Below are 11,537 nucleotides of genomic sequence, written 5' to 3' on the forward strand. Positions count from 1 at the left end.
CCATTCATAAAAAATTTACTTGGAAAACTTATATAAATATATTATAATAAAAAAAATTATTTTCACTTAAATCAGTTTTAATTTGTTTAATAATATAGTTTTAATACATATTATAAAGAACAATTTATTATTTATATATAATGCAAATTTTATTGATGGATAATATATTTATCATACATTTTAATACACTTGTAATATAATGTGTCAATTTCTTACTAAACAAACATAATATATTAACAATTATAATACATATATATTACATACATAATTCACTTTTAATATATATTACAGATTTAACATAGTATAGCTATAAATAATAATAAATAAAAAGTATCGCTAAAATCAGTAATTATTTATTAAAAATGTATGCATCCAAGTAATTTTTCCTATATTACATTAAGACAATTATGGCTATTTTTCTCTTTTTATCCTTCTTAATCACTTGTTATAGCTTAGAGCGTTCGCCTTATAGCTAATTTGTGACTATTGGATCTTATACTAGGTTAACTCTTTTAAAAGATTAACCAACTAATCCTTTAAGGGATTCTTTTCAAAAAATCTTCAACCCAACACTTATTACTCCTATACATTATTCTAACATACAATATAATTTTTCAAATTATGAAAAAAGATTTTAAAATATTCCTAAATTATTTTAAAGGTTTAAATTAAGTATATCCATCATCCACCTATTTTGCTACGGATTTGTTCATTTTCTTTTCATGTTTACCCTTATAAGTAACCCCCTTCTATTTATTTATAGTAATTATTTATTATTTATTTTTATATTTTTTCTTTTTAAATCAACAATTAAGGCTCAAATATGTCTTATTCTCTCTGGTATAATTTTTTTAATTATTATTTATTATGTGTCACATCCTAGGGATCAAATTTTTTTTTATTTCTATGCTATATTATTAACAAATAGATGAATGAAAGACATTATTTAAATTTTTTAAAACAATGTAGCCTAACTTTTTTTTTATTGGTCTTCTCTGATGGGAGACTTTCAATTACTTTTCATGATTGACAAAGTGATGACAAAGTATGAACCATGTTCATTTATCTAAAGGTAGTAGCGTTGTCGTAGATATTAATCAAAAAACGGAAAGTTAACAGCAGAAAAAATAATAAGGAAAATAGGACAGAATTATTTATGGAAATAAAGAAAAATATTTTTTTTAGAAGTCGCCAAAAATATTAAAATATTTTCCAAATGATGACGGCAAACCTTTTTATTGTCAAATTGTAGATGACAAAAAATTTGCATCAAGAAGCCCTATATAAAGAGAAAAGCCAAGACAGGAAAAGCATTCTTTGCAATTCACAGGCGAGAGAAGCAAGCGAGAACAAGAAAGAGCAGCAGTATAGATACTTTTGTGAAAGTTTGTGAAGTTTGTAAACAGGAAGTGGGTTTGGCTTCTTGTGATAGTTAGTCGATACTTAAGAGTTAAGATTATTTATTTTGTAATCGAAAAAGTTAATAAAACAGAGGTTAATATTTTTCGTTCCTTGAGTGAAAGGTTTTAGATAAACGCATTGTTTCAATTAAACTTTTTCTTAGCCAAATATTAATATAGGGGCAAGTTTTCTATTCAAATAATATTCACTAAATGTAAGGCCCCAAAAAAAAACCATGATTACTTTTAGTTATGAAAGAGCAAAGTACATAAATGGTATGCTTTTGGGATCACGATTTAAGTGAGTCCGAAGTTAAAAGAGTAAAAAAAATTATCAAAAATTTCAAAATGGTGCATCAATTTTTTTTAAAATCAAAAAGGTAAAATCACTCCTGACAGAGTGATTTTTTTCTGACAAAATTGATGTGTTAATTTTTTTTAAAAAAATACAAAAATCGCTGCTGTAACAGCGATTTCATTCAAAAAAAAAAAAAAAATTAACAAAGCTGGCCCTGCCTCTGTTGCTGGCTTGCTGCAAAGAGACGAAGACCAAAATGCCTGCCTCTATTAACTTTTTTAAGGAAAAGCAAATCGCTACAATATTTTAATTTGATTTTTTTTTTTTGAAAAATGCTTCATGCGCAGCGATATTAAAAAAATAAATTAGGTATCAATTTTATCAGAAGAAAATCACTCCATTCGGAGCGATTTTGCCTTTTTAATTAAAAAAAAATTGATATATCCTTTTAGAATTTTTGACAATTTTTTTTATTCTTTTTGCTCCGGACTCCAATTTAAATTGAGTCTAGACTGAATTTTTGTTTTTTTTACAAATTTTGACGCTCTTCAAACCATTCATATATTCACTAGTAAGATTGGAAAATCATGCTTGTTGAATGAAAGGGGTTAAAAGAGAGGTCTTCCTACTAAATACACTTGATTAATGTGAGATACCTTGAAGTAATAAGTTAAATAAATATTTTTTGGGCTGAAATAATTATAGCGGTTGATCTTCAACAATTAAATATCCTTATATCTCTAGGTCTAAAAATTTCATCTATTCAAATATAATAAAATGTGGAAGAGGGATAAAAATTGAGAGAAAAAAATTGTAACTAAGACTCAATTAAAATTGAAATAAGAAAATGCAATAAATAATGGTTGGAAAAAGTTCCTAGTTAATTCGTCGTTAAAATTTTTATAGTTAATTGAATTTTTTTACAAATAATCTCTAATTCATAATAAAAATGAAATTAACATGCGATTTTGATTGTTAGCTACATAATTTGTTTCGTTTCTAATTCTTTATTTTCTAATAACATATAGATCCATAAATGAGTTAATATCGATATACAACCTTTGTATCATGGTATAGGTAAGCTTTGTATGAAAATATTTAATTGATTGATTATCTAAATTTTTATTTTATTAATTTTTACTATATTAATAAATATTCAATTCTCAAATGATCCTTACCCCCAAATTTTAAAAAAGAAAATAAATAAAAAATGTCTATTTCATGTGTGGCTTGCGATCTATTACAAGAATGAGGGTTCAATCGGTGTTATCTAGAAGATAATAATTACAAATTTCTTTTGCTTTAAAAAGAAAAAAATTATATAATATGAAAGAATGTGAAATCGTTATCCTTAATTTACGATTGAGTTGAACAAAAGGAAACAAGACAAAACATATCTTTCCAAACCATAGACTTTTGAAACTTGATACAACTTTTTTCGGAAGGAAGACGAAGTCATAACTTTAGTTTTATAAGTTTTGAATTTTATAGTTATCATTTCAAATATATGTTTATTTGTTATTTCCCCCGTTTAAAAAAAATAACATAGTTTGACTTGGAACAACGTTTAGAGGAGACAAAAAACTTTTTAATCCTGTGATTCTAAATTAAAGTTATGTCAAATATATTAAAATGTCTTTTAATTTTGTGACCTTAAACATGTCACGTGAAACATTAAAATTAAAATATTATCAAAAAATTAAATGAGTCATTCTTTTTTAAAAAAATTAAACAAAAAATTATTCTTTTTAAAACTTAGTAATTAATGTTTTTAATATAAAATACCAATTTAATTAAATTCGTATTGAGACTTCCAACTCTGCTTCGAATTAGAAGTTGATCAAAGTGTTGGTCATCTCACATAAGATATTGGACCTTTGTCCTACCGACGCAAATATCTTCTATTATTTTGCGACCTTTGTGAAATCTTTTTGCATGGCCAATTATTTTTCTAATAATAATAATAATAATAATAATAATAATGTCGTATGAAAGCTTTCAACCAATTAAAGAAAAAGGACAGTGATTGTACGTAACTTCACATCAGGCCTAATTAATGGCCACTCTTACTAAAATATCCAACATGAAAGTCACTATATTTATGATTTAATAAAATTACTTTTAAATATTCTTTTTAGTTGATGTGATATTTTCTCTTTAGTTTGATGTCAAATAGAATAACGTCTTTTCATAATTTTTCTAACATTATAATTTAAAGTTCGAAAAAGGGCCTAAAATACCTTTAAAGTATTAGAAATGGTATAAAATTACCCTCCAATTCACCTATTGGCTTCAAAATACCCTTTCCACCCATCTATTGGGTCCAAAATACCATTGTCATCCATCTTTTGAGTCAAAATTGACCACTTATTTAACAGTTTTATATTTAAACTATTTAAATATTTTTTTAAATACGTGATGCTCAACTATATGTTATAATTTAACTTATTATTATAATTTATAAATCAATCCGCTACCCACCCCATTAATAATTAAATCCCTCTAAATTAATGAACCCGTCACATTATTAATGCAAGCTACTGCCAATTGAGTGTTTTTAAAAATTATAGAAGTAAATTATCATACATTCAAGTGGCAAAATAAAAATCACCAATAAACTTAAAAGTCTGACTATGTTTATCTTAATTATTCTTACGTCTCAATTATGTGATGTTACTTCATAGGTAACTTTTTTCAAAATAATATATTAATGTTTTAAAACAAATCATAAATATTTATAAAATTATATTTAAAAAAAATGCATGAATCAATTCGGGATATATTACTTCTTTACCTTTAATTATAAATTTCTAACTCTATTTAGAAAGAAAGTGTCCTCCTAAATAAGCGGCTAAACCTAAATTTAAATGGGGCTCCGATTCGAATTCGAATAACTTTGAATGTCATTTTCAGAAATCTATAATTTCATCGTGTTTTAGTAGTGTTTATGACGATTTTGATATTATAATTGGATTATTAATTGTGTGAGGTTTAGTTAGTAATGAGTGTGTAGTGGGTTGGTTTATAAATTATATTAATAAATTATAATTATAATCAATAATTGAACGCCAAGTATTTTATAAAATATTTAAAGAGTTTAATTTTAAAACAATTAAAAAAGTGGTCAATTTTGAACACAAAGGTGGACGACAAGGGTATGTTGGAGCCAATAGGTGGATGAAAAGAGCATTTTAGAGCCAATAGGTGGATGAAGGGTAATTTTGTACCATTTTCAATACTTTAATGATATTTTAGCCCTTATCCGTTTAAACTTTTCATTTTATTTTTAATGAAACAATGATTTATAGCTATGTGAATTTTTATAATTTATTTTAGATCATAAGTGTTATAGGTTTTCTTTTTTCTGACTGCCGAAAACTTATTATTTTTCAATTGAAAAATGTAGATGGTTTTGCAAATATTTTGATTGAATAAAATAGTAATGTTTTTATAGTAAAAAAATTTGAAAGTTACACATTATTTCAATAAGAATATATTTATCGTCATGTATTTTTTTTTGAAGATTCAATGGGAATGAGTCAATTAATCATGTTGTATACTCTTTTTTTTTCTCAATAATTCACTGTGGAAAAAAATTATTATTCTATAAGCGTCTTTTATATTTATGTTCAGTCAAACACTTTCACGTAATTACTATTTGTTATAGTACTAGTCGTACCCTTGTAGTTTTTGTTGCTATTTTTTCTTTCTTGTAGACTTTATAGTGTTTTTCTAATTGATTGTTATGTTTTCTTCATTGTTTTTACTTCTTCTTTTAGCAGGGTTTGATGCACTTGAGCCGAGAGTCTTTAAAAAATAACTTCTCTACCTTCATGAGATGCTGATAAAATCCGCATATATTATATTCTCCCGAGACTCCACTTAATGAAATTTCACTTTAATATATTAACAAGTATAATAAAAAAATTATAAAAAAACCAAATTCACTTAGACCATATGCTACATTGTGGTTAGCTCTAGTTCAATATTTTCTGACATGAATTCATAAACACAAATATGTAAAAGGCACTAAATATTTTTTCATAAATATTAAGTTTTTAGTATATAATTTCATAAATGACATTGACAATTATCAAATTTATATCTTAAATTCGTTCAGATAAACCACTCGTCTCCACATATATAATTAATTTTCATCTATTAGTAACCTTAGCACGTTACAATGCTGCTTTTGCAACTATATCAGTAAATTAAAATTAAGAACTATATATTACCCACGGCATAGATTAGTGGGAAGAAATTAAATAAACTAATTTTAAATTAGTACTAATTAATTACACCCCATTATCATAAGGAAAAGAAGTAGAATCTAACCATTCTTCCCCTGTAATAAACTCCGATACCGTAAAATTAGCTGCATCGTAATAGTCCATTATATGATAACCCGACCACGTAACCCGATTATCGACCCCCGAGGCAGGCCCACTATTTTCGTATTCTCCGTAGTATAACGTATCTAAACTTTGATTTCCGGACCATTCTTTCCACCCCTCCGGATTAATAAAACCGTCTATATAAGATTCTAGGTACACTGTACGAGAATAATCTCTCCACGGTCTACCTAGGTAACTATTAATGGTACTAGAATTGTAATACAAATCCTCTGTGGCTAAAATTGAACAATTTTGAATAGAAATGCCAGTAAATTCATCTGGTGAATCGCGTGATTGAGCTGTAATTACGGTGAATTGACCAGGCATGGGTAGCCTAGACACTATGTTACACCCTTGGAAAATAACAGCCGCGTTACCAAAAATGTAATCTACTGTCCCGTAGATGTCACATTCGCGGTAAAATTGTCTGAATGAGTGGGCGTAAAGAGTGTCTTGGTAACCGGTTATGGTGCACCGGTAGACGGCAGCTAAGTCTGCATTGATACGAAGAGCAACCGCTTGGTGCTTCTCGGGTCCGGCTGTGTTCTCAAAAGTTATATCACGGGCTAAAAACCCTTCACCGGATACCGCTGAAAAACAATCAAAATTTAAAAAAATTCAAATAAATTTATATATGTATATTTAGAAACTATACTTTAAAAAGAAATATAAGTTCAATGCATTAACAATATACGTACATAGCAAATCCACTGTCAAATTATTAGTAGACAATTGATTGTAATTATATAAAAAAAAAATCTTTAATAATAAGAATTCACGCGTTTTACTCAAAATGTCTAATTTAAAGACAAGAGATGAAGAGATAATAAGTTCATTTTCGAACCATTGAGAATTGGTCACAAGAAAAAGAAAAAATGATTTCAATTATAAAAAAAAATAGGTTTATTTCTTTGGACTTGTTTAGATTTAACGGAAGACAGTAAGGACCCCACCCAAAAAAAAAAAAAGTTTACGATGGAAAAGTTAGTACTATTACTTTATCAATGAATCTCGGGTTTGAACCCTACTAGATAAGAGGTCATCTTTATTGGTGTTTAGAGAGTTTTTACCTATTAAAATGAGGTTTTCAAGCACGATATTATATTTGATCGAATCTTAATACAAATACGGAAAAAAAAGGGAGAGAGATAGAAAGGATAAGTGATGAATTTACCAACAGTGGCAGATCTGAAAGTAGTCCAACCATCAACAACACTTCTATTACCAGTAATTACAGTAACATCACTTCCATCTCCAAGAAGAACAATGTTAGTCTTCCAACTTGGAATCTCAACATTTTCTTGATAAATACCTTCTTTTATATACACAAATATCCTATCATAACTATTATTCGGGGCGAAATCGATAGCTTCACTTATGGTCTTGAAATTTCCACTTCCATCAGGTGCCACTGTATACGTCAAATCATCATTCTGATCATAATCATCATCGCTCTGCAATATGCGTCTGTCTTTCCCAGACAGCCACATCGGCTCGCTGGCTGACAACAGCCGGCGATGCCTATTTCCATTCCCCTGTTTATTAAACAGAGTACTTTGTTTTTTCCCCTGTTTTTTAAACAGAGTCCCCTGTTTTTTCCCCTGTTTTGAAAACAGAGTGCTCTGTTTTTTAACAGAGTACTTTGAGAGCATAGATAGCGAATTACTAACATGCTCGTAAGTACTACTCAGAGTGTTAATCAATGTAGATTTCAACGATCCACTACTCGAATCGAGTCCTTCTAAGCACGTAGCTTTGTTTGTCAGTGCTGCACTGAGAAACGTTTTTGCATCAGCTAAATGCTTGGAGTTAGCTGATGCAGTATTGATCCGAGAGACGGATTTTTTCAAAGAAGATATTGTAATTTGATGGAGGTCTTTGCAATCTTGCACAATACCCTTTTGTTTTTCGACAAGATTTGAACGTCCAGCGGAGGAGAACAGAGTTGTGAGGTGTCCTGTCTCTAATAAGGCTGTTTGAAGAGATTGTATGAGAATGTTTAAGATGTTTGGACTAATGTTAATGGAGATTGACAACTTGTTTGTGTTGAAACATGATTTTGGATATGGAGTGGAATTGCATAATGATTTTAAGGAAGAAATATGAGTAGTAGTGTTCAATGTTGATGAAGAATTAAGAGAAGAACTTGTTGTTTTGATGAAAGAAGTTGAACAAATTAATATGAGCAACAAAAATTTAGTAGTAATAAAGGAGGAGGAGGAGCCCATTATGACTAAGTTGGGAATGAAGTGAAATGCTCCAACAATTTCACTTCTTATATAAAGTGAAGTGTGTATATTCTTTTAAAGGTTAATATGACTATCATATTGTTGGAAAAATTGATGAAAATCACTATAAATTGTCAATTATAATGATATTTTAGTGTGCATAATTTGGGAGCTTATGGTGCTTGGATTTGACACCTTAAAAGTTAGCCCAAAGTTTACGTCTAGAATTTTATTTATTTATCGATGTGAGATATTTTATTTTATTATTTATCATCCTTATATATAGTGTATAGACAGAGTTTTCAGTAAGAAATTTAAAATTGAAAAAATTAAATACACGAATTAATTAAAGAGGTTTAATATCTGCTTATAAATATAAAATATAATTTTAATCACATATAAATAGTTTAATTTTTCATCGAAAGATCCCCCGCCATAAATTTGCTTCCCTTGCCTTTATATTAGGATTCATGAATTCATTGTTTAATTCAATGCATGCAAATTTATTAATTACGAGTATGAACTTAACTCGACCTTAAAATTAGTTTAAAAAGAAAAAAAAATAACTATTTTTTTCTGATGTGAGACTCTTCAAAGCTAGTCCAAAGTTTACGTTTAGAATTTTATTTATTTATCAATGTGAGATATTTTCTTTATCATTCCTGTATAGTGCATAAACAGAGTTTTCAGTAAGAAATTTATATGCACAAATAAGATAAAGAAATTCAATACCTACTTATAAACATAAAATAAATAAACATTAATCACATATAGATAATATAATTTTCCACCGGAAAAGACCCGACTATAAGCTTGCTTCCCTTGCCTATATATTAAGATTCAAATATTTTTTTATAAATTCATTGTTGAGCATGAACATTTATCCATCAACAATATAAATTTAACTCGACCTCAAAATTAACTTAAAAAAATAAATAACCATTCAAATTTTTTAATCTGACGTGAAACTCTTCGATCGACACTTAAAATAGATTGAATTTTTTTGTTGTTAATGATCTTTTTCTTATGCTGATTAGAATCTTTTATGTCCCGAAGAACTATTTTTATCTTTTTGTGACATTTGGACAATAGTAAAGGTGCAGATAATGGTTTTTATTTTTTAAACAAGTTTTATTGAGAATTAGTCTTTTTTCTCAAAAAAAAATTATATAATAAATACTCTTTTTTTTCAAAAAAAATTAATTAAAATACACATAAATACTGTCTTTCACATGTGATTTCAAGCCACATACGCCAAAAAGTTGAAAATTGTGTCCGTGGGTAGAATTAAAAGGCATGGACGATGCTACTGTCATTTTATTTTATTTTTTTCAATTTGATACTATTATATAGTCGTTTTATACGTGAGATAAAAAAAAATTATTTTTTTATATATGATTTAAGGTATTAGTTTGTATCGAAATATTTCAACATTATCATTTGTAATAATTAAATTACTATTTAAATATATATAAAAAATTATTTAATCTCATAAAATATTTAAATCGATGAAATATTTTTATTTATTCCGTTTCACATACCAAATGGGGTTTAAGGTATTTCAAAAATGAAAATGACCGGAAAGAATGAATTCATATCAAATTATAACCAAGGAGCCGTTTAACCATAAGAATTATTCATTTTTATCATTTGGTGATAAAAATTTAAATCCAAACTTAAGAGTTGAATTTCAAAGTATAAAAAGTGCTCTAAATTTATTTTTGTTTTTTAAATCTTCATCTTCATAAATTTGGAATAAAATGCTCTATTATTTTACAGACAAAAAATATAACATTATTTTTTATATTGTGAAAAATATTTAAAATCTAGGGCCAAATTCTGGTGTTTTATTTTAATTTTTAGCATCAAGATTTTGTGGTTGATTTAAACATGTCGTTGTATACTAGGACAGCCTCACAACCACCACATGCAAGCCACACACTAAAAAGCAAACCTTACAATTTCTTCTCGTATATATCGATTTATGTAATAAATATTTAATACTACTTGTAGAAAAAAGTAAAAATTTCATGAAAAATAAAAGGGTTATTAGAAGAAATTTTACATATTTGGAGTACTATATCTAATGAAAAATAATTTAAAAATAAAAATAATTATATTATTAAATGAAAACTAGAAGAAATAAATTTATAGAAAAATTATTAACAATTTAAGTTTAAGATTCCATTTGACTTTTACTTTAGGCAATAATACGCTTGAACCACTCCTATTTATTATTTTGTCAAAGTTTTGAGTAAATAATTGTATATTAAAAATAAAGTAATAGATTTTATGAATGATGAATATAAATCATTATATGATGACTTGTTTGATGATGTCAATATGAGACCGATGAAATAAAAGAGACAGAAAATAGCTTCCCAACTAGAGGGGAATGACTATGGGCGGATCTAGTAAGGTTTGTGGGGGTGTTACGTCACCCACGAGCTTCAACGAAAACTCTAGCACATATAGGTATATATCTACAATATAAGTATAAATATAAAACGTGTCATCCAACGAACCAATAGGCCTTGTGGTGCGGCTGGCTAAGGGTCATATTTCTAACACAAAGATCATGAGGTCAAATCTCGTAGAGGCCATAGTATTTTTTTTTAACTTGCTAGCATGACAGTTTTTTAATTTCCAAATTTAACTTGCTTCTTCCTTAATATGACAACGGCACATTATTTTTTTTTGTTTGTTTCTAATAATTTTCTTAATATGTTGTAGTAATTTATAAGTATATTTGACTAGTGTGTTACATAAAACGTGATTTATTTGTAAATATAAGCAATGATATCCTTATTGATCAATTTCAAAATATAAAAATTATCGAGTACAATTTTAAATGAATAATGAATATTAATAATATTTATAGTATAATTGAAAGTTTTAACTTTTACTTTATGATCTCAATCAAATGTGTGGTGCAAATTTGTATTAAAATATATGGAGGTAGGGAAGGAAAAATGGTAGCGTGAGAGTTCAAATAGTCAATCAATTGAGCTAAAGTGATTTTTCCCAAATATTATATGAGAAAAAATCATCTTGAATTTGACTTTCAACGAAACCATCTAAATTAAAACGATAAACTTTTGCTTCGTTGGAGACATCTTGTTATATTCTAGGTGTTCTGATGATCCTCACAAATGCGGGGACCTGGTTCCTGGCAGAGTTTTCTCGTCCATATACAAATGAGGTACAGTCATAAAAG

The 11,537-nt window shown here is 27.5% G+C and overlaps 1 protein-coding gene across 1 annotated transcript; it reads right to left on the minus strand.

Moving 5' to 3' along the window:
* Positions 1-5,747: 5,747 nt before the first annotated feature.
* Positions 5,748-8,511, minus strand: LOC101261415 (probable pectinesterase/pectinesterase inhibitor 12). Its single transcript, XM_004240069.5, has 2 exons — positions 7,267-8,511; positions 5,748-6,682 (listed from the first exon to the last, which is right to left on the minus strand). The coding sequence occupies exons 1-2, from the start codon at positions 8,318-8,320 to the stop codon at positions 5,994-5,996; spliced, it is 1,743 nt and encodes a 580-aa protein (XP_004240117.2). The 5' UTR covers positions 8,321-8,511; the 3' UTR covers positions 5,748-5,993.
* Between the last annotated feature and the right edge of the window lie 3,026 nt (positions 8,512-11,537).

This window comes from Solanum lycopersicum, chromosome 5, assembly GCF_036512215.1.
Source record: "Solanum lycopersicum chromosome 5, SLM_r2.1".
NCBI lineage: Eukaryota > Viridiplantae > Streptophyta > Magnoliopsida > Solanales > Solanaceae > Solanum > Solanum lycopersicum.